Source organism: Rhinatrema bivittatum, chromosome 1 (assembly GCF_901001135.1).
Source record: "Rhinatrema bivittatum chromosome 1, aRhiBiv1.1, whole genome shotgun sequence".
Classification (NCBI taxonomy): Eukaryota; Metazoa; Chordata; class Amphibia; order Gymnophiona; family Rhinatrematidae; genus Rhinatrema; species Rhinatrema bivittatum.
In genome coordinates this window covers 755,434,135-755,458,344 of record NC_042615.1, presented here as the reverse complement: position 1 = coordinate 755,458,344, position 24,210 = coordinate 755,434,135, and the positions used below count along the sequence as shown (strand labels likewise).

At 47.4% G+C, this 24,210-nt stretch overlaps 1 protein-coding gene across 3 annotated transcripts in view; it reads left to right on the top strand.

Moving 5' to 3' along the window:
• The window catches only part of SPEF2 (sperm flagellar 2), a 310,148-nt gene that overhangs the window by 56,923 nt on the left and 229,015 nt on the right, over positions 1 to 24,210 (top strand). For all 3 annotated transcript variants that reach the window (XM_029578899.1, XM_029578907.1, XM_029578916.1), the window contains exon 7: positions 3,086 to 3,278. In XM_029578899.1, the coding sequence (XP_029434759.1) occupies positions 3,086 to 3,278 (193 nt within the window). The remainder of the gene's footprint in view (positions 1 to 3,085; positions 3,279 to 24,210) is intronic.

Genomic DNA, 24,210 nt, shown 5'->3' with positions numbered 1-24,210 from the left:
TGCTGTCTCGGTTGAACCCGATGTCCAAGGAGTATTATGTCCCCTTACCTCTGAAACGGGAGGTCAAGACCAGCCTGGAGTGGTGGTTGTCTCAGACCAATCTGGGCAAGGGCATGCCTCTGGAAGTCCCGGATTGGGTGGTATTGACCGTGGATTCCAGCCTCAAAGGCTGGGGAGCAGTGTGCATAGGGCGCTGGTCAGCTGCAGAGAAGACCTGGTCGATCAATCATTTGGAAATGAGAGCGGTGTGCAGGGCATTGGAGTTGTTTCTGCCCCTGGTCTGGAATCGGATGGTTCGGGTATTGTCGGACAATGCGACAACGATGGCGAATATCAATCATCAAGGAGGTACAAGAAGCTTCGCTGTGGCTCAGGAGGCTCAGCTGCTGTTTGCATGGGTTGAGCGCCACCCCGAAGAGATCACAGCCTCTCATGTCGTGGGAGTGGATAATGTGCAGGCAGATTTTCTAAGCAGACAGCAACTGGACCCTGGGGAGTGGAAACTGTCTCTGGAAGCCTGGAATCACATTTGTGCCAGATGGGGAGTTCCTCAACTGGATCGCATGGCAACCAGGGCCAACTCGAAGACAATCAGGTTCTTCAGCCGTAGAAGAGAAGTCGGCTAGGTGGGCCTAGATGCTCAAGTGTGTCCCTGGCCGATGGGTCTTCTTCTGTATGTGTTTCTTCCATGGTCACTCATAGGTCGAGTGCTTTGTCGCATAGAAACACATCCAGGGACAGTGGTTCTGGTTGCGCCGGAGTGGCCGCGTTGTCAGTAGTTTGAGGACTTGGTGCATCTGGCAGTGGACAGTCCTCTTCGGCTGGTTCACCTTCAGAGGTTACTTCACCAGAGTCCCATATTTTTGGATTGGGAGGATCACTTTTGTCTCGCAGCTTGGCTTTTGAGAGGCGGCGACTATGTATGAAAGGATATTCAGAGCCGGTGATTTCTACCCTTCTTTAGGCTAGAAGGCCTTCCACTTGATTGGCTTATGTTAGAGTGTGGAAGGTTTTTTAGTCCTGGTGCGGCCAACATTGGGTGGATCCTCTGCTGGCTTCTATTCCGCAGATTTTGTCTTTTCTGCAGCATGGACTGTCCATGGGCCTGGCTTATAGTTCACTTCGAGCCAGGTTTCGGCTCTGGGTTGTCTCAGGGTCAAGGTGCGGGGCAGACCTTTGGCATCTCATCGGGATGTCATTTTTTTTCTCAAGGGAGTGAAGCATTTGAAGCCTCTGCTTTGCAAGGTCTGTCCTGACTGGAATCTTAACCTGGTCCTGCGAGTCCTCTGTGATCCTCCCTATGAGCTTTTGGGTTGTGCCTCCTTGAAGGATCTTACGCCAGACATATTTAGGAGCTTCAGGCTCTTTCCTGTGGTGCCCCTTTCTTACGTATTTTCACCGACAAAGTGTCTCTGAGTACGGTAGCCTTCTTTTTTGCCAAAGGTGGTCTCTGCCTTCCATGTGAATCAAACAGTGCAGTTGCCAGGTTTTCAATATTGGTCCAGAGACTCGGCTTAGAGTAGAGATCTTCACCTTTTGGGTATTCGACGTGCACTCTTGCGGTACTTAAAAGTCACCAATTCTTTCCGAAGGTCAGACCATCTTTTTGTGTTGTTCGGTGGAACGAAGAAAGGAGACAAGGCATCGAAAGCTACTTTGGCCCGATGGTTGAAAGAGGCTATTTCTGCGCCCTATATTGCTAAGAGTCATGTGGTCCCCAGTGGCCTTAAAGCACATTTTTACTAGAGCATAGGCGACCTCTTGGGCTGAGTGAAAGTTGGTGTCTCCACAGGAAATATGTAGGGCTGCGGTGTGGTCCTCCCTGCAAACTTTCACCAGGCATTACCGTTTGGATGTTCGGGTGCCTGAGGATGCGGGATTTGGTGAAAGTGTTTTGAGAGCGGGTCTTTCGGTTTCCTGCCTGGTTTAGGGTTGCTTTGTCACATCCCACATGTCTGGACTGATCTGGGTATGTTCAGGAAAGGAAAATTGGTTCTTACCTGTTAATTTTCATTCCTGTAATACCACAGATCACTCTGGAGGCCCGCTCTAGTATTGTTACCAAAAGACTGACCTTCCTGGTACTCAGATGTGCAGTATTGTTTGGATATTACCACTGCAATAGTTAAGTTATTTTTAGTTTCCCTAGTTGGCAGGGCATTTTGAGGCCTTGCAGTTTGAGTAGGTACTCCAGTTCAGGGGGGTTCAACCCCAGGGCTTTTTCCGGTTTGTCTGGGGGGAGGGGGGTGTAGATTCTATATAATCTTGGCTTGGGTACAGGTCAAAACTGAGGGACTGCAGGTGGCATGCTCGGTTATGTAGCAGTACCTCAAAGTTTTGTTCTCTGCCTCCATCTGCTGGTAGGGATGAATAAACCCACTTGTCTGGACTGATCTGTGGTATTACAGGAATGAAAATTAGCAGGTAAGAACCGATTTTCCTTTATTTATTATTTATTTATTAGAATTTTTTTTAATATTCCGCTTATGTTGGACCAGCCTTGCTAAGTGGCTTACATCATAAACATAGACATATCATAAACAGAAGACAGAACTAGAATATACCAAAACAAACAAATGTCAGTACATATTAAAAAGCAGTGGGAGTTTGAGTAAAATTAAGAAAATGCTGGGTGAAATGAGTTTTTAATTTTTTCCAAAAAAGTTTATAATCCAAGATATTATGGAGTTCCTGACGAAGGGCACTGCATAATGGCAATCACTTATGCATGTTTATGATACTTTTACACACACACACAGCCCTCGCATAACTCTTTGAAAATTCATCCCATGCTGAGGCAAAGCTTCACTGATCTGAAAAGCTCTACTTCTTGTTTCTGGTCACTTGTTAAAGAGCATTTAGCTATAGCTATGACTGTTGCTTGGAGGTACTAAATTCTTCATCGTATGCATAACACAGATAGACTTTTTCATAAAGTATGTGACTTAGTGGTGGTCTTGACAGATTTCATTCTGCTTAAACTTCCACTTTAACAAATAATTTCTACAATTAAAAAAAACACAGAAAGGATTTACTTCTTAAAAGTGAAAAGAATGAAATCAGGTTTTAACAATTTGATTTTCAGAAGTATCCAGTCAGAGGGAATTAGCACAGTGACTTCAATGATGACCACAACTTTGTTAAAACCAGACACAACTGATGAATACATAAGAAATATTCAGAAACGTTTGGAAGAAGACATTGTAGCACGAGAGCAACGGGAAAAAAGACGGCGCAAGATCTTAATGGAACAACTGCGAGCACATGAGGCCCAAGAGGTGAGGTGCTGTGCTACATGTATATTAACAGGAATTTGACTTCTTGCCACTTAAAAAACCCCGCAGAGAAATTTCTCTGAATTTTTCTTTAATGTAAACTCCTAATGCTTTTCTTTATATTAAATTGCTTTGTGTAGATAACATCTGATTTCAAAGCACTGCAGTTATCAGTGCTTTTCATGAATCTTGAGACTGGAAGCATAATAGAGTAGCTATGGAATAGAGCTTCACTCAGTGACCTTGAGCAAGTTAACACTGTTGTCAAGAAACTGAGATTTTAAGTTCCTTGGGACAAGAGTATCGGAATTGCATGTATTGTCTTCCTTGTTGTGCTGGGAGTGGACCACTGGCCTGGTGCAGGATTGGTACGGCCCTCCGGTTGGACCCAGAAAGCCCCTGCTACCAGGAGGCGGAGTACAGGAGGAGACAGAGGCTAGCTGCAGCTTCGCCAATAGCAACCCGGGGTTCCCTCAGGTTGAGCCCTTGGTTACCCGGGCCGCCTGGTCTTAGGTGGGCCTTGCAGGGTCTCCTAGAGAGAAAGTTCAAGGGAGTGCCCACCATGACAACTGTGCGTGGTTGGTGTCCAGACAGGGAAGTCCAGAGGTTGCAGGAGGCTGGAAGAGAGTGTGTCCGAGTGTAAAGCGAGAGCCAAGGCCAGAGTATAGTTCAGAATGTTCAGCCAGGCAGGGTCGGTAACAGAGATCAATCTGGGCATAGTCAAGTCAGCAGGAGGTCAAGTTCCAAGTGGCAGTCAAGAGTAGTCGGAGTTCCAGGCAGAGGTCAGGTCAGGCAGCAATCAAGAGTAGTCAGAGTTCCAGGCAGAGGTCAGGGCAGGCAGCGATCAAAGAGTAGTCAGAGAACAGGGAGAGGTTAGTACCGTGAGATCAGTCCGAAGGGTACTACCAGGAATGGAGAGACGAAGGAGCAGGAGACACTGGAACAGGAGACACAGGATGCGCTGGAACAGAGAGACTGGAACAGGAGACACAGGAGCAAGACACTGGAATGCAGGAAGGCAAACTAGAGACACCGGAGTATACGACACGATTGCCAAGGCCCCGAACTAGGGGCCGGGCTGAGGTATATATACCTTGCATGAGTGACGTCAGAATTAGGTGCCGCCCGAGGTCTTCCTGTGCTTGGCTCTTTAAAATACGCTGGGCTCCGTGCACGTGCGTTAGGGGGCAGGGTCAATGCCGAGGAGGACGCCCATGGATGCAGGGAGTCATAGTTTATAGGTCACAGCACAAATGCGTCAAATTATTGGAACAGTCCAATAAACCTGGGGGCGAGTCGCTGAGAAGGGAGTCTCAGCCTGATGTGCTTAGCCAGACCTTCTGGCCTGGCCGGAACAATGGTGTGGTACGACGATGAGTGTCGGTAGAGCGCTTAGCTTGCTCGGCGGCCTGGCCCAGCCTTTCCTTGACTTGGTTCCATAAACGTCTTATCGTCTGGGCCGTTGGCTGGGCTGCAGGAGAAGGCACTGAGAGCGGTACTGGTAGAGGCAGACGTGTCTGGCGACCGAATACCATGGAGAATGGTGACGCATCAGTTGCGGAGGCGACATGAGTATTGTGGGTTAACTCAGCCCAGGGTAATAGATTGGCCCAGTTATCCTGCTGGTCATTAATGTAAGAACATAAGAAGGTTTTTAAGGACCTGTTTGTTCTTTCAGCTTGGCCATTCGCCTGGGGGTGATAAGCTGAAGTCAGGTTCAGAGTGATTTCAAATTTCTTGCACAGTCGCAGCGGCCCGAGAAGATGAAAAAGCCCGGTAAGTTCCAGGCAGAGGTCAGGGCAGGCAGCGATCAAAGAGTAGTCAGAGAACAGGCAGAGGTCACTAATGTGAGATCAGTCCGAAGGGTACTACCAGGAATGGAGAGACGATGGAGCAGGAGACGCTGGAACAGAGAGACTGGAACAAGAAACACAGGAGCAAGACACTGGAATGCAGGAAGGCAAACTAGAGACACCGGAGTGTATGACCCGATTGCCAAGGCCCCGAGCTAGGGGCCAGGCTGAGGTATATATACCTTGCATGAGTGACATCAGAATCGGGCACCGACTGAGGTTTCCCGTGCTTGGCTCTTTAAATTAAGCTGGGCTCAGTGTGCACGTGCGCTAGGGGGGCAGGACCAATGCCAAGGAGGACGCTGAGCCCCAGCGCAAGGAGAGCTGCGATGCCGAAGGCCGTGAGGGAGCCGGGGACACCTGTGGAGGATGCGGTCGGGGTCGGACAGAGCAGGAATTTGAGGCAGAACTGGTAAAGGGTAACTCCAGGTAAGCGGGCCCCGTCGTGGGGCCAACGCAGCCGGGAAGTGCAACATTGTAACAGTGGTGTGTACACTAAGAGTTGTAAAGAGATAGAAATATTGAGATCAATATCGGTAGCTTTTCAATTTACATGCACAAAAATTGAGTTTTCAATATTTGCCCCTGCCAACTGCATACCTATTTATCACCATCACTGTAAATTTGTTTTGCACTAAAATAATGTTGAAGTAACATAGAAATAGTATTTTGAGAGAGTTTTTCAGTTGCCTAAAAAGATGTTTTATTTTAGAAGTATCAAACAACACTCATGACAACACTACTGAACACTATTGTTATCTTCTTAAACATCCTGTTAGGATTCGTGGGTTTCGTGAGCCCTTGGCTCGAGGTGAGGGTTGATACCACCTGTGGGGAGGAGCCCTACAGGTTCTCACCATCGGGAGGCGAGGTCAGGTGCAGCAGGAGATGTAGTCGTGTGTAGAAGAACAGTGTCCCGCATCGTAGCCATGTGATAGCAGGAACTTGTAGAGAGAATTCTGTCGGAGGTCTCGAGGAGTGGGCTGAGTGACACAGTTCAGAAGGAACCCACAGTATACAGGCTGAGCTGGAGATGCAAGTGCCAGAGCAGGAACCTCTGAGAGAGAAGCACTAGGCAGGCCCCGAGGAGGGGGAGCGCAAGACAGGAAGTTCAGGAGGTATGCCGCAGAGACAGTCCCGAGGGGCGGGGCTGCATAGTGAAGGAGGCTCTGGTGTGATGACTAGGCTGTCCCGCGGAGCGGGGAAGCCCGATTCAAATCTCCGAAGTAATGACAGAAGCAACCCCGAGGAGTGTTGGTACTTACGACAGAGACTGCATCTATGATAGGGATATTCAGAAGGCAGTGGCAAGCAAGGCTGAGGTCTGATCACGGAGATAGTCAAGAGCATAGTCAAGCATGGCAGAGGTCTGAACACGGAGATGGTCAAAAGCGTAGTCAGGCAAAGCGGAGTTCTGGATCTGGAGATAGGCACTGCGTAGTCGGATGAAGAAAAGGTCTGGGTCTGGAGATAGGCAATGCGTAGTCAGACGAAGCAGAGGTCTGAGTCTGGAGAGAAGCAATTCGTAGTCGGGCGAAGCAGAGGTCTGGGTCTGGAGATAGGCAGTAGCGTAATCGGACGAAGCAGAGGTCTGGGTCTGGAGATAAGCAATGCGTAGTTGGGCGAAGCAGAGGTCTGGGTCTGGAGATAGGCAGTAGCGTAGTTGGACTAAGCAGAGGTCTGGGTCTGGAGATGGGCAGTAGCGTAGTCGGACGAAGCAGAGATCTGGGTCTGGAGATAATCAATGGCAAAGTCGGGCAAAGCAAAGTCAAAGTCCGTGTAGTCAATCCGAAGCAAAAGCAGGGTAGGAAAGAAGAGACAGGAACCAGGAACAACGAGGAACAGGAACGCAGGGATGAGACGAATCTCTAGGAAGTAACGAGTACTCGACCAGCGAGGAGACCTGTTGCAAAGGCAACGCTAGGGAGCGGAGCCTGAGCTTAAATACTGTAGTTAGGTTGACGTCATCATCCGGGGCTGTGGCTAGGTTCCCACCGCGGTCCCTACTTAAGAATCAATGATGCACGCGCCTAGGGAGGGGTGCATCGCGAGTAGCAGCGTCTCTCCGTGGGCCACGCAGAGAGGCCCGACGAGAAGTGGAAGCAGGAACGGGGACTGTGGCAGAGCCGGAGGCACCGGGGGAGGCCCGAGGATGGAGCTGACGGCCCACCATCACCAGTGAGGAGGAACCAGAAGCTGGAGTTGCTGAAGAAAGGTGAGGGGGCCGTGCTGTGGGTCTGCCGCGGACGGCACTCTTAACACCTGCAGGCTGAGTGGAGAATCTGGCCAAGAGAAATTTGCAGCCATCTCAGACCCTAGAGTATCTCGGGGTTCAATTCGATACAAGGCAGGGCAGAGTGTTTCTGCCAGAGTCTTGGATCCAAATGATGATGCCTTGAGTTCGATCCCTGAGGAACTCTGTTTGTCCGACCATGTGGTCTTATCTACAGGTCCTGGGGTTGATGGCTGCCACATAGAAGTGGTTCCCTGTGCGAGGGCACATATGCGCCCTCTTCAGTATGCTTTGCTCTCCTGATGGAGTTCACAGTAACAGAACTATATGGTGAGGCTGCTCCTGCTCTTAAAGGTGAGATCCCAGTTGGACTGGTGGTTACTCGTGGACCATCTCAGGAAGGGAATTTCCCTGATGACACCAGATTAGTTGGTACTTACGACAGAGACTGCATCTATGATAGGATATTCAGAATGTGAGAAAATAGTTATTTTTTTGTTGTTTATCCTGACAGTTTCCGTTTGCTCCTTTGAGTTTCCATTTCAATCGGAACCAGACTCTACTGGGCTGTGAGTCTTCATTCAAAACTATATGGGTTTTGTTTTCCTGATTTTAGAATCTTCAATATCTTCTCCTCTCCCCAATATAGTTGCACAATGACAGTGACCATGGCTCCTTCTGAAATTCGGTATGTGTGTAATCTGTAGTTGTTGCCATTGTGAGATGGCTGAGATTCCTTCCTCCAGGAATTGCAAATGCTTCCTCCAACACATTCCCAGTCTTGACTTGGCCCACAAGGGTGCTGAACCAATAGGCTAGCTCAAGTGTGAAAATAATTCTTAGTGAGAGGGTAGTGGACAGACTGCCAGCAGAAGTGAACAAGTCAAAACCATGAAGACAGATAAAAATGGGTAGATTGTATGGACCAAAGCGATGCTTATTTGCCAACATCTTCTATGTTTATATATTACTGGGAACTGCATCTTTGCTCACTTCGCTCGCCAATCCCGCCAGTGGGGGAGCGTGCAGTAGGAGTGTAGGAGTGATATGTATGTGGTATAGGGTGAAAGGGCAAGGTAGGATGTGTGTATATATGGCTGGCAGCACTTTTCCCCTTGCAGTCTTAACTTGCCGCTATCTCTTCACCCCTTATGGAGATGGAGGCAAAGTTGTAGTGGCGGTGTGTGCAAGATGTGTGTGTGTGTGTGTGTGTGTGTGTGTGTGTGTGTATGTTGGGGGGTTGTTTGGCAGTAGTGGTGTGTGAAGGGGAGTTTGGCAGTGGTGGTGTGTGTGTGGGGGTTTTGGTGACAGTGGTAGTGGGGTGTGCGTGTAGGAGGAGTTGGCAGTGGTAGTGGTGGGATGTGCATGGGGTGTTTGGCAGTGGTGTGCTTGTGTTTGAGGGGGTTTGGCAGTAGTGATGTATGTGTGTCAGGGGTCGCGGTGGTGACGTGTGTGGGGGTGGAAGTGGTGATGTGTATATGTGGGAGTTTGGTGGCAGTATGTGTGTAAGGGGTTGGTGATGGTATGTGTGTTTGTTTGGGATTTGGTGGCAGTGGTGTGTGTGCATGTGAGGGAGTTTGGCGGTAGTGGTGTGTGTGGGGGGGATTGGTGATGATGTGTGTGGGGAGATGATAAGGGGATGATAAGGGGATGATAAGGGGAATGGAACAACTCCCCTATGAGGAAAGACTAAAGAGGTTAGGACTTTTCAGCTTGGAGAAGAGAAAACTGAGGGGGGATATGATAGAGGTGTTTAAAATCATGAGAGGTCTAGAACGGGTAGATGTGAATCGGTTATTTACTCTTTCGGATAGTAGAAAGACTAGGGGGCACTCCATGAAGTTAGCATGGGGCACATTTAAAACTAATCGGAGAAAGTTCTTTTTTACTCAACGCACAATTAAACTCTGGAATTTGTTGCCAGAGAATGTGGTTCGTGCAGTTAGTATAGCTGTGTTTAAAAAAGGATTGGATAAGTTCTTGGAGGAGAAGTCCATTACCTGCTATTAAGTTCACTTAGAGAATAGCCACTGCCATTAGCAATGGTTACATGGAATAGACTTAGTTTTTGGGTACTTGCCAGGTTCTTATGGCCTGGATTGGCCTCTGTTGGAAACAGGATGCTGGGCTTGATGGACCCTTGGTCTGACCCAGTATGGCATTTTCTTATGTTCTTATGAGATTTGGCATTGGTGTGTATGTGTGGGGGAATTTGGTGGTAGTGTGTATGTATTGGGTTTGGTGGCGGTAGTGTGTGTGAGGGGCTGGAGGTGGTGGTGTACGTGTGAGTGAGGAGGTTTGGGGCAGTTGTAGTGATGATGGGTTATGTGTGTGCGGGATGGTGGCAGCGGTGGTGTGTGTGTGTGGAGTGGTATAACAGTGGTGGTAGTTGTGTGTTTGGGAGGGAGTTTGGCAGCAATAGTGTGTGGGGAATTGGCAAGGCAAAGATGGTGGGGTGAGTGTGTGGGGTTGGCAGTGGTGGGGTGTGTGTGTGTGGGGGGGGGGGGGCGGGTATGGTGACAGGGATGGTTGTATTCATTGGAGTGGAGTCGTAACTTAGTGGTCAGAGCAATGGGTCTTAAACCAGAGAAGCCAGGATTCAGTTCCCACTCTGGGATTGCTAAAGGCAAAATTACCTCTCCCACTGGCAAAAATAAAATGTGGTGAATAACCTATTAAGGCAGCAGTCCAGCAACAAGAGGGGGGCCTCCCAGTCTTTTGCATTGAGTGTCACATGTATGATTTTTTACCCGTCGGTGAGAAATTGTACGTGTGTATCCGATGCAAAGAGCTCCTGTCTCTCAGAGAATGAATCCGATCTCTGGAAGCTAGAGTGGCAGAACTGGAGGAACTGAGGCAGAAAGAGAGATATATAGATGAGACCTTCAGAGACATAGTAGCCAAGTCCCAACTCCAGTCTGGCAGCCATGGTGCTGTCTTGGAGGAGGAAGGTCTCAAGATTGGAGAGCATCAACCTGGTGCAGCAAGAAATGATCCTGTAGCAAGGACCTGCTCTCTAGGTGGTGCACTGCCCTCTCGCATTGAGGATATGTCTCCCAGGGCTACTGCCTAGGAGGGAAGGGGTAGGTCAGTCCTCATAGTTGGTGATTCGATTATTAGGAATGTAAACAGCTGGGTGGCTGGTGGGCATGAGGATCGCCTGGTAAAATGCCTACCTGGTGCGAAGGTGGCAGACCTCATGTGTCATCCAGATAGGATTTTAGACAGTGCTGGGGAGGAGCCGGCGGTCATGGTACATGTGGGCACCAGCTAATGAAAAGTGGAGATGATGAGTGGTATACGATTAGGTGTAAACCATAAAGAGTGGTATAGCGCTATGTAAGTTCATGGAACCTTATCTTAGATTTTTCAGTGATTGAAACTTGAGAATTTATTAGATCAACATATCCTTCTTTTATTAAACAATTGCTTGCAGATAAATCTTTCGGTCCCCCGACACAGACTGTGTTTCGCCACAAGGGCTGTGGCGGGAGCCCTTGTGAATGCTGTGACCTGAGTATGTAAAGAAGGTAATGGAGCCCCGCAGAGGATTTCAATTCAAAAGCATGAGATTCAAAGGGTTTTATCGGCAACTCCTTCCGGGAGGATTTCTGAAGGGAGGAGAGATGTGTGAACTCTATCGAATATAACAATCAGTATGGCGACTCTGCAGAGTAACAATCAGTATGGCAACTCTGCAGAGTCGCCATACTGATTGTTATACTCGGTAGAGTTCACACGTCTAACAAAAGTTAGATTAAAAACTGAAAGGTGCAGCTACAAAGGTAAAACGTGTGCAACAGGCATGGACATTGTTAAATAATACCGTCCTAGAAGCACAGTCCAGATGTATTCCATGCATTAAGAAAGGTGGAAGGAAAGAGGCTATTTTAGCCAAAAGATCTTCATTCAAAAATTGGAAGAAGGATCCATCAGAAGAAAATAGGATAAAGAATAAGCATTGGCAAGTTAAATGTATGACATTGATAAGACAGGCTAAGAGAGAATTTGAAAAGAAGTTCGTCATAGAGGCAAAAACTTGCAGTAAATACTTTAAAAAATATATCCAAAGCAGAAAGCCTGCGAGGGAGTCGGTTGGATTGTTGATGATCAAGCGGTTAAAGGGGAACTTAGAGAAGAAAAGGCCATTGTGGAAAGATTAAACAATTACTTTGCTTCAATGTTTACTGAAGAGGATGTTGGAGAGATGCCATTCTGGAGAAGGTTTTCATGAGTGATGATTCAGATCAACTGAAACAAATCACGGTGAACCTGGAAAATGTGGTAGGCCTGACTGACAAACTGAAGAGTAGTAAATCACCTGGACCGGATGGTATACACCCTAGGGTTCTGAAAGAACTAAAAAATGAAATTTCAGACCTCTTTCAAATAATTTTAACCTATCATTAAAATCATCTGATGTACCTGAAGATTGGAAGATGGCCAATGTAATAACCCCAATTGTTAAAATGGGACCCATTGGTGAACCGGGAAACTATAGACCAGTGAGCCTGACTTCAGGACCGGGAAAAATCGTGGAGACTATTATAAAGAATAAAATCACAAAACATTTAGGTAGACATGGTTGGATAGGACACAACCTACATGGATTTACCCAAGGGAAGTCTTGCCTCATAAATCTCCTACAATTTTTTGAAGGGGTGAATAAACATGTGGACAAAGGTGAACTGGTAGATGTGGTATATTTGGATTTTCAGAAGGTGTTCAACAAAGTCCCGCATGATAGGCTTCTAAGAATGCTAAAAAGTCATGGGATAGGAGGCGATGTCCTTTTGTGGATTGTAAGCTGGTTAAATGACAGGAAACAGAGAGTAAGATTAAATAGTTGGTTCTCACAGTGGGAAAAGGTAAACAGTGGAGTGCCTCAGGGATCTGTACTTGGACCGGTGTGTTTTAATATATATATAAATGATCTGGAAAGGGGTACGATGAGTGAGGTGATCAAATTTGCTGATGACACAAAATTATACAGAGTAGTTAAATCTCAAGCGGATTGTGATGGATCTTGTGAGAATGGAAGATTGGGCTTCCAAATGTCAGATGAAATTAAACATGGACAAATGCATATAATACTCCTGGGGGAATTCTGCGCTATTGCGGAATGCAGAATTTGGGCAGAATTCCCCCAATGCGCAGAAAATAGCAGAGGAGACCCCAGCATGCCGCGAATGGAGCACGTCCCGAAGCACGTGCTCTGTTCGCGGCGAAGATGAAGGCCCGGTGCGCCGTTCGCGGAGAAAAGGGAAGGCTCCCGTGTGCTGCGCTCCATTCACGGCGAAGATGAAGGCCCAGCGCATCGTTCGCAGTACATGGGGGCCTTCCCTTTTCACTGGGCCTTCATCTTCGCCGCGGAGAGCATCCCACGGTACACGCTACATCCGCGGCGAAGATGAAGGCCCGGCGCGCTCTGTTTGCAGTGAAAAGGGAAGGCCACCATGTGCCGCGGGACTTGCTCCGTTCGCGGAGAAGATGAAGGCCTGGCGCGCCGTTCGCGGCACACAGGGGCCTTCCCTTTTCGCCGTGAACAGCGTGCCAGGCCTTCATCTTCGCCGTGAACGGAGCACGACCCGCGGCATGCCGGTGAGAGAGAATGTGGGTTAGAGAGGGGAGGGAAGGGTAAGAGAGGGTGGGTGGGGGGGATGCTTGAGTGTGGGTTTCAGACAGAGGGAGCCTATATGAGGGGAGGGGGATGCCAGTGAGAGAGAATGTGTGTGTAAGAGAGGAGAGGAGGTGTGGGGGAGGGTGAGAGACAGCTTGGTTGGTAAGAGGGGGAGTGGGGGGATGCTTGAGTGTGGGTTTCAGAGAGGGAGCCTATATGAGGAGAGGTGGTGTTGGGGAGGGCGAGAGAAAGCTTGGTTGGTAAGAGGGGGAGTGGGAGGATGCTTGAGTGTGGGTTTCAGAGAGAGGGAGCCTATATGAGGAGATTGTGAAGGAGTGTGTATGTGTGTGAGAGATTGGGAGCTCGTGTGTTGTGAAAAAGGGATTGTGTGTATGTGAGGGTGCTAGCCTGTGTGAAGGGATTGTGTATGTGTGAGACAGAGCCTGTGTGAAGGGCTGCGTGAGAGAGAGACATAGGTAGCCTGTGTGAGGATGTATGTGTGAAAGAGAAAGGGAGCTTGTGTGGGTGTGTATGCAAGAGAGAGGGCCCTGTATGAGGGGATGTGTGTGTACGAGAGAATAAGGGAGCCTGTATGAGGGTGTGTGTGTGTGGAAGGGACACTCTTACAGTGAATTTCTCAAAATATTTAAAATTCTGCAACTTTAAGTAATAACTTTTTTCTGTAATAATTTAAAATGTAATTACTTAAAGACTGTCATGTAAATTGTATTTTGACCAATATAAAGTTTGCAGAATTTTCAATTTTTGTGCACACAATTCCCCCAGGAGTAATATAAGGAAAAATAACCCTTGCTCTAGTTACACAATGTTAGGCTCTATCTTAGGCGTTAACACCCAGGAAAGAGATCAAGGCGTCATAGAGGATAATACATTAAAATCATTGGCTCAGTGTGCTGTGGCAATCAAAAAAGCAAACAGAATTATAAGGAAGGGAATGGCAAATAAAACGGAGGATGTCTTAATGCCTCTGTATTGTTCCAAGGTGAGACCACACCTTGACTATTGGTGCAATTCTGGTCACTGCATCTCAAAAAGGATATAGTGCAGAGAAGGGTGCCCAAAATGATAAGGGGCATGGAACGGCTGCCCTATGAGGAAAGGTTAAAGAAGTTAGGGCTGTTCAGTTTGGAGAAGAGATGACTGAGGGGGGGATTTGATAGAAATCGACAAAATCATGAAAGGACTTGAACAAGTTAATGTAAATTGTTTTTTCTACTCTCTCAGATAATAGAAGGACCAGGGGGCACTCCATGAAGTTAGAAAGTAGCTCATTTAAAACAAATAGAAGAAAATTATTTTTCACTCTGTGCATAGTTAAGCTCTGGAATTCATTGCCAGAGGATGTGGTTACAGCAGTTAGTGTAGCTGGGTTTAAAAAAGGTTTGGATAAGTTCCAAGAGGAAAAATCCATAAACTGCTATTACGGTAATTAATAAGTAATAGTAGCTTGTGATTTATCTAATGTTTGGGTACTTGCCAGGTACTTGTGACTTGGACTGGCCACTGTTGAAAACAGGATACTGGGCTTGATGGACCCTTGGTTTGACCCGGTATGGCATATCTTATGTTATATTTGTGGTGGTCGTATATGTGTGTGTGTGTGTGGGGGGGGGGTTGATGTTGATATTGTGTGTGGGAGGTTGGCAGTGGTGTTTGTGTGTGTATGTGTGAGATGTATGTGAACTTTGGTGTGGGCAATGTCTATATGGTGTATATGCACGGGTTGAGGGGCTAGTGGTGTGAGTGAGTGTGAAGTGGGTGGTGGTGTGTGGGGAGTGTGTGCGTGTGTGAGGAGGAGTGGTGTGTGGAGGAATGGTGTGAGGAGTGCGTATGTGTAGATGTGTGGAGGGGTGGTGTATGGATAGGGTGCATGTGTGTGGAGAGGTCTGTGAGGGATGTGTTTGTGTTTGTGGGTGTGGAGGGGTGGTGTATAGGAGTATATGCAGAGATGGTGGGGTGTATAGTCGTGTGTGTAGAGGGTGTGTGGGAAGTGTGTGTGGAAGGGGGTGAATGTGTGTGGATGAATTTATGTGTGTGGGAAGTGAATGTATGTTGGGATGGCGTGTGGGAGGTGTGTATGTGGAGAAGGTGGTAGTGTGTGGGGAGTGTGTGGAGAGGTGGTTTGTGGGGATTGTACGTGTGTATGTGTGGAGGCGGTGGTGGTGTGTGGGAGTATATAGGGTGCTTTGTGGGGAGTGTGTGTGAGTATGGGGAGGGGATAGGGGTTGTACTAGTGTTTGTGGGATGTGTCTGTGGGAGGAGATGGTGGTGTGAAGGGAAGTGGTAATCTGGAGGGAGGGTTTATATCTTCACTCCCTCTGTATTCCTCTTTTATTCCTTCCCTCCCAATCTGGCACTCATTACTGACCTTCCTTCCTCCCAATTTTCTTCTTTTTCCCTCCCCACCTCAGCCTGCTTCCTTCTAGCTCTTCCAAGACCAGCCCTACAGCCAATCTCACTCCATTCCTCTCTTTCCTACTCTGTTTCCCCTTGGTTGCTTTCTGCCTCCAGTGCGGTCAGAGAAATCCCACAGCCCTGTGACTATCATTTCTGCTTGTTTCAACTCTTTGGCTGCTGAGGCCTGGAGAACTCCACCAGCCCTGCTGCTGGTCATTTTTTCTCTTCCCTCTTTGGACCCACGGTGTGGCTCCACTGTTCCTGCCTCTCTCCTGTCTGCAGTGGCAATCCCATTCCCAGCAGCTCCAGGCAAATGTCGCTGTGCACACATGCACAGACGCACTGCTGTGATTATCCAGAGCCCCTAATATTCTTATAATATAGTGAGAAAATGAGCAGCTCTTACCCCTGTCTAAAAACGTATCATGGGTCAAGATGTACTTCAGGACATAGTATTAGATTATGAAATAAAAATTAAGAGGTACAGAAGAGTTTTAATGCTGGCTGGGTGGCTGAAGAGTGCAGCCCTTGGACTTGGAGCAGTATGGGACTTACTGGCTTTCCAGGCACAGGCTTGCAGGAAATATTAAAAGTGGTCTGGAGCGCTAAGGGCTGAAGTCAGGGGAGCCTAGGCTATTCTGCAGGTTTGAGGGTGGCTCCTTATTGAGACAAGTTCTCCAAAGCTGCTGAGCTGAGGAGCAAGCTGTAGGCTCCTTAGATGACCCCAGCACATCAGTGGGTCAGGGCAAGGAGAATGATTCAGGCTCACACAGAGCTTTTCCCATTAATAAGCAGGCTGAATTAGCCATGCAACCTGGGGACATCTTATGGGCAGCTCAGGGCGAAGCTTCTCTCGAGATACACAGAGCTTTGCTCTGTGCAGCTGTGCGGTGGTTCCTGCACGATTGCCTGGTCTCCTCAGTTCTGTTTTTTCCTGTGCAAGCTCACAGACATGTGGATTGACTTCTCTCTTTCTTCTCTTCATAACTTTCTCTTCACTTTCGTGAACCCCAAACAGCACTTTTCAGTGCTCCAATGACTCCGAAGATCCCAGGATTCTAATACTGCCAATTTGGCAAAATTATGTCTGTCACTGACGGACATAATTATCGCTATCTGTGCCTGGGCCCTGACCGCAAGCAAGTATCCTGCCCCTATTGTGGCAGAATGTTGCCAACAGCCCAACGACAATGGGCTGAAGAAGATAGCCAGACTGAGGGAAAAGGAAGGAGCCTTGTCAGGCTCCTATGCCCCAACCCTGGAGCATTGTTCTACTCATTCCTCCCCGAGGCCTTAAACTCAGCGGCCTACTCAGCCTAAGTGAACGTCATTGGTGGGGCCAATAACTGCTACAGACCAAGGCAGGCAGAGCCAAGTAAGAAAAACTTCCAGAGAGCTCGAGACCACAAAAGCCGTCTCAAAGCCCCATAAGAGGCCGAAAGCATCATCAAAACCGTCGCCTCAGAGCTTCGGGAGTCAAGAAATATTGTGCCCTGTGCCACATGATGCAATTCGGCCAAAGGAAGTGCTTCAATCAACACCTATGGTGCATGATGCAGGGCGATGTGCGATGGATGATACTGTGCGACTCACGGAATCCCTTGACATAAGAGTTGAGAGATAAACCACCTATGACATATAAGACAAAGTCGATGCATACGATGCAAATGCATCAGTCGTCGATGCACCCAATTATTAAACAGCAAGCGTCGAAGCATAATGGGAAAGGAAGTAATAAGGGAGCCACTCAGGAGCAATGGTGTCAGGATCCACAAGTTGTATTCATGCCAGAGCAACTGTTGGCTTCTGATACGTCTGATGTGGAGAATATAACATCTTCCCCAATGCATTACGGTTCTAATGGTGCTTCTTCTTCATCCAGAAAGGTCCATGCAGGCATCTTGAACATTTCCAAGCAGAGGAGGGAACTGCCTCTATTTCAGGAGCCTATATCTAAGAGGCATACATCCATCTGCAAGGATTAGGATCCATTTGAACACCGCAAGGCGTTAAGGCCATCTAGGATTGTAACTAAAAGGCCTCCATCTCATATTCGTGGGGCAGGAGATGAGACTACTCCTCCACAAAAGAAGAAGAAGGATTTTCTTCCCATGACAAACCCAATAGGACTGGCCTCGCAGGCCATGACAAAAATCTTGGATGTCCTTCAGACCTTTTTTGTTTCTCTGGAAATGAGTCACCAACCTTCATCTCAAATAAGTCCATCAGAGGAGGCCTTAACCCTGCCTTCAGTTCCATCTTGCCAGACCAGGAACAAGACATGTCAGGGTGTCGTGACCAGTATCCAGATCCGGCAACTTCTCCAGAACCAGACCATGAACCCTTAGACTCCCTCCCAACTTCACCGGGTACGTTGACAAGGATACTGTCTGATCCTTTGGATGAGCCATCAGAGCCATATTTACCTCCAGAAGACCCTTCTTACTCCAAATTTGTGGAAAAGTTAAACTCTGTTTTAAAAATCAAAATGAGAAAGATACCAGATCTGAGATCTGAAGAAATGGGCATACTAAAAATTTTTGATGTCCCGTCGGAGCCGATCACACTCCCATCTCATGCAATTTTGGATGCGGTTATGGATAAGTCATGGGAGTCCCCATATTCAGGTCCTCCCACATCTCGAAAAACCAACTTGAAGTTTTGTATGCGGAAATCCATGCATTATGGCACAGTCCAACACCCTCACCCATCGGTAGTGGTTGAGTCAGACATAAAAAAAGGGCCAAAAATCACGCCTGCATTCCAGCGCACCTACAGGTAAAGATACCAGGTACCTGGATGACTTTGGTAAGAAGACTTTTCAGGCAGCAATACTCAATGCTAAGATACAGCAATACTAGTTTTACATCATTCAGTATCTGTATGAGTGCTTGCAAACCATTAAGCTGCATGCCAGTATAGAAGAGGGACTGTATCATCTCCTTCGCACAATATACGAAGCATTCATAACATTTGCTTGGACGTCGGTGTCATCAATAGCAGCCCAAATAATAGCCTGGCTATGAGCGAGCGCTATATATGATGATGTCCATGAGAAGTTGGCTGACCTGCCATGCAAAGGAGATAATATATTTGGAAACAAGCTATGTGAGACAGTCTCTCAACTGAAAGAACAGAATGTGACTGTTTCTTCGTTGATGTCGCCACCAGAACAGTCATCATAAAAAAAGTTTTATTCAAACTAAGAGGCCTTTTTACCAGAGGCGGCAGAATAGGGTGTACATTCCCTACAGGCCACTGCCTTACCAGGCTCTGAGACAACATGGCCAACAACCTCAGCCTAGAAGCGCCACAGGGTGCAACGTACCCAGAAGCAGCAGTAGACCTCTAATCAAAAGCCACAACAAAATTTTTGAGTATAGTTTGGCCACAGTTGCCATTGGTGGTGGTGGTGGTGGTGAGGGGAGGGGGCCAGGATATCCCCTGTTTATCAGGTCGGGACTTCGATTACGTCAGATCATTGGATTCTCAGTATGGTTTGCAATGTATACAGATTAAACCTCAAGAAAAATCCATCCCTCCCACACCTTGTACCATCTTTTTGGGATCTTTCAAACAACTTACTTCTGCAGCAGGAAGTGTACTCGCTACTTCAACAACAAGCGATCCAGCTGCTGCTTCAGCAGCAGCACGATCAGAGATTTTATTCCCAATACTTCCTCATCCCGAAGAAGAGCCAGGGGTCTGTTCTCCATACTGAACCTTCTGGCTCTCAACAAATTCAGGCGGAGGGAACAATTCAAGATGACATCTCTCAAAACCATTCTTCCATTTCTACAACCCAACGATTGGATGTGTTCTTTGGATCTCAAGATGTTTATTCCCACATTCCGATGCACCTTTCCTCATGGCATTACCTGCATTTTCAGCTGAATGCCCAGCACTACCAATACAAGGTCCTATCTTTTGGACTATCATCAGCACCCAGAGTATTCACAAAATGCCTAGCTGTAGCTGTGGCCCACCTAAGGAGAAAGGGCATAAAAGTCTTCCCCTATCTGGATGATTGACTTCTCATTTTGTCAAAATTCAGGATTGGCTGCAAATTTTGTCAAAATTCAGGATTTTCTTCCCATGACAAACCCAATAGGACTGGCCTCACAGCCCATGACCCAAATCTTGGATGTCCTTCAGACCTTTTTTGTTTCTCTGGAAACGAGTCACCAACCTTCATCTCAAATAAGTCCATCAGAGGAGGCCTTATCCCTGCCTTCAGTTCCATCTTGACCAGGAACAAGATCCCTGCCTTATCCCTCATCCCTGCCAGATGATAAACTTCCCAGAAAATCTAGGTTTCATAATAAACTATGAGAAGTCAAGCCTTCAACCATACCAGGTTCTTCAGTTCATAGGAGCAACAATAAACACGATTATCTGCAAATATTTCCTGCCATCCGAGAGGATCAAAATATTTTGCAAGTGAGCTCTTCATTTACGAACCCAGTTGCACCTTTCAGGACGTCAAATATCTTAGGCCTCATAGTGGCCGCCATTCAGTAGTTCCACACACTCGCCTTCACATGCAGCGACTGCAGTGGGGACTCAAGGCCCAATGGTCACCATTTAAGATAAGCAAACTTGCTTTTTTCTGTGAATTCGGGGTCATGGCCTTGATGTTGAAATGAACCCCTTACAGTGCCTTGTAAAAATTTCCACACCCTTGTACATTTTTCACATTCTGTTCTTTAAAAAATACAAATAAAAAATGCATTAATATAGGAGTTTGTTTCACTAATCTGCACAGTGAAAGAACCATTTAAAAAATATTCCAAATATAATTAAACAACTCATGACTGTTACTGCTGCAGAAGCAGCTTTCATAAAGTAATGAGTCAAGGGGTTGTAGACTTACGCAGTCAAAACTTTGTTTTCTCATTCTTACAGCAGCCGTCCTTGATCCCAATCAGAATTAAATTATAGCAGCAGAATGGCTCCCCTCCTGATCCTAATCAACATAACATTATAGAAGCTAAAAGGATAACTCTCATACAGCTGCGTGGACGTAGATGTACATGCATATGCTGGTTTGTGTCAGTGGATGTGGCCATTTTATAACATACACATGTATGTGCGCACATGTTATAAAATCAGCTGTACGCACATACAAGTGCTGGTTCTACTGCGTAAGTGGAGGGGATTTTAAAAACAATACAAGCCAACGCAATAGCCCTTTTCCCCTGTTTGCCAGTAAATGGATCAGATTTACTAATCTTCCTGTTGTATAGCCTCCCTTTTAACTCCGAGCCTTAAAACCATGCTGACTCACCTTTTCTTTTTTATGTTAATACTTACTGTCCATAGTAGAAGTAAGGTTATGTGGTAGGGGACCTCAGTACGCGTTTGTGCATGTAAATACTTACTTACACTTTTCAAGGTAACTTCCTGGAACGCTCATATCCCACCCATGCTCTGCACAGACCATGCCCATGCCCATGCCCTGCCCCCTTTTAAAACTTTATGATTTGTGCGCGTACTGGGAGATATGCACGTACTTGCGCACCGGCCCGAAACAAGTGCATATCTCCTGGCTTTGGCGCACGTAAGGCTTTTAAAATCGACCTTTGAGTGTCTTCATTCTTGACTCCCTTCCTGATCCCAATCAAAATAAAATTATAGTGGGCTGAGCAGCTCCCTCCTGCCCTTCTTCCAATAAAAAAAATTACAGCAGACCAAATGGCTCCCCTCCCATCCCCCCAAACCCTACCTCCTAAGCCTCCACACCCATCCAGAATCCCAGAAGGCTCTGAAATACAGAGTGGAAGGAGCTCAGTCTCGTATCTCTTCTCTCTTTCTCAATACACAAGTGCTCAGAGCTCTGACATCTCTCAGAACTTTTATATTCATTTATTCAAGTTTTCACAATTGGTCCTTCATTGATAGCTGAAACACCAATTCTGGTTCAGAACTTAATTCTGAATGGGGATTGGTTCTTCACTGATAACTGACAGTGAAGAGCCATTCAAAAAACACAAAACAAAAAAGAGATTGGGTCTTCATTTGTCAGCACAAGACCAATCAGTATGAATATATAAGTGCCAGGAGTTGTCAAAGTGCAGAAGATGGTACGAAACTGTACTCCTTCTACTTTATTTCAAAGCCTTCTGGGTGTGCTGGGTAGGAGTGGGTGATTTGGTTGTGTGGATTTGGGAGGTGGGAATTCTGCCTATTTTTATTGATTGGGGAGCAGGGGAGAGGAAAGCACTTCTGCTCAGTTGTTTTTTAATGTTTTTTCTTTTTTCTTTTCACTTATCTGGCTAACTTTAGGATTGCTGGAGAGCAGTACTAACATTATCCTGTTAATGCAGTATTTTGGCCTTATCTGGCTAACTAAAGTGGTCAAGTTAATTCCGTCCTGGATCATCTCCAATTTATTTGGCTAACTTTTATTTGGCTAAATACTGAACTGGACAAATCAGAAGCACTGCTTGTGGCAGGAAATTAGGAACCCCTGGTTTATCGGGCTAAGTCTCAAACATAGCCGGACAAACTATCTAAGTATTATGAATTATTACAGAGAAGAAAAAGGGGAAGTGGGTTGTGACCTAAATTATTTGAGAAGCACTGTTGAAGGTGGTGCAATTTTGTAAATATTTCCAAGAAAATAATCCATTTGGCCTTTAGATGTCACTATTATATTTCAGAAAGTCATTGGAAAGACACGAGTTGTCAGTGAATTAATAAGATGTCAGCAAAAAGAAATACATGTGATAGGTATGATGCATTATAAAATAGGCCCTTCTACAATATTTAAAATAAAAACAGTATGTTGCGGACTGGACGGTGGACCCTTGGGCCGGCCTGGCGGAACAGAGGCTCCGCTGGAGAAGATAGGCCGGGAGGCGGAACTATGGCTGAGGCCAAGTGAAGTCTTCGCCCTGGAGATCTGAGATCCCCCCAGGAGGAGCCCGTGAGGATCCGGACCGCTGAGACTTAGGTTGCGGCAGCGAAGTTGCGGAGAGAAGGAAACTTCACCCTGGAAGACCAAGATCCCCCCAGGAGGAGCCTGTGAGGACCAGGACCGCTGGGACTTAGGCGACGGCAGCGAAGAAGTGGAGAGATGATAAGACGATCCAGAAGTCGAGGCGGGCGGCAGACACGGGAAGTCAGGAGCAGGCCGGAGTCAGGAACCAGAGAGTCAAATCTAGGACTGGAGCAGGAACAGCAGGAGCGGATACAGGAACAGCAGGAGCGGATTCAGGAACAGCTGGACGCAACTTGACACTCACATGGAGAGACCTCGTTGCAAGGCAGTTCTGTGGAGGCAGATGCCGGCTTAAATACTCTGCCGGCGTCTGACGTCATTCTGGGGGCTGTCCAGCACTTCCGGGTGCTGGACCTTTAAAGAGTTCCCCTTCGCGCGCGTTCTGTAGTGGGGGCGGAGTCACAATCGGGCCTCGGTGGCGTCTCCCTCGTGGAGAAGCCGTTGCAACTCGGCCTAGCAGGCCCGGACCACGGCGGTTCCCGACGTGGCTCAGAGCGGGGGAGGCGAGGTAAGGACCCGGTCGCTAGCCTAGCAACCGGGACCGCAACAGTACCCCCTCCCTTACGCCCCCTCTTCAAAGGACCTGGTTTATCGGATACCTTCTCGGGGTCCATTTGAAATCCAGTCGATGATACGATGTACCCCAGGAAGGGGAGCGACTCAAACATACACTTCTTGAGTTTAGCATACAGATGATTGCCCTTCAAAACTTGCAACACCTGTTTGACATGCCGCCGATGGGACTGCAGATCCCGGGAGTAGATCAGGACATCATCTAGATACACTATGACATATGAGTGCAACATCTCTCTTAATACCTCGTTCATGAGGTTTTAGAAGAGTGCCGGAGCATTACACAACCCAAATGGCATTACCAGGTATTCGTAATGCCCGTCTCTTGTATTAAAGGCAATCTTCCATTCGTCTCCAGGACGGATACGAACTAAATTGTAAGCCCCTCGCAGATCGAGTTTAGTAAAGACTTTAGCTCCCTGTAATCTGTCCAAGAGCTCCGGAATCAACGGAAGCAGGAAGCGGTCTCATTTAGTAATGGCATTCAAGCCTCTGTAGTCGATGCATGGTCTGAGGGTACCATCCTTCTTCCCCACGAAGAAAAATCCCGCTCTGGCTGGGGATCGAGAAGGTCGGATAAATCCCTTACCGAGGTTTTCAGAAATGTATTCAGACATTGCGTGTGTCTCTGGTAGGGATAGCGGATATACCCTGCCACACGGTGGCGTGGTGCCAGACAGTAAGTCTATAGCGCAATCGAAGGGTCGGTGACGTGGCAGAATCTCAGCTTTCCTTTTCGAGAAGACCTCTGCGAACTCCTGGTAAGGTGTGGGAGGTAATACAGCAGTGTTTAGCAGTGGCACCTTGGGTGATCTTGGTACCTTGAAGCAGTTGGCGAAGCAAAAGGGACTCCACTGGGCGATTTGATGAGAGTCCCAATGAATTATGGGGGAGTGTTGCTGTAACCACGGCAACCCCAAAAGTACAGAATGCACTGCTTTTTCCAGGATTAAGAAGGATATCTCCTCTGAGTGCAGTGCTCCTGTCCGGAGAGTCAAGGGCACCGTGGCGTCGGAGATACTCCCGGGAAGGACCATCCCAAGGATAGACATAATGCGTAGTGGGGGCTTTGCGGGACTGTAGGAAGCTGTAGTTGTTGCACCAGATCGGATAAAATGAAATTTCCGCCTGCTCCAGAGTCAATAAAGGCCAAAGTGTGGAAAGACCCTCCTGGGTACTCCAACGTCACCAGGACAGTACATTGAGGAGCAGAATTAACACAGCCTAGGAGTAGC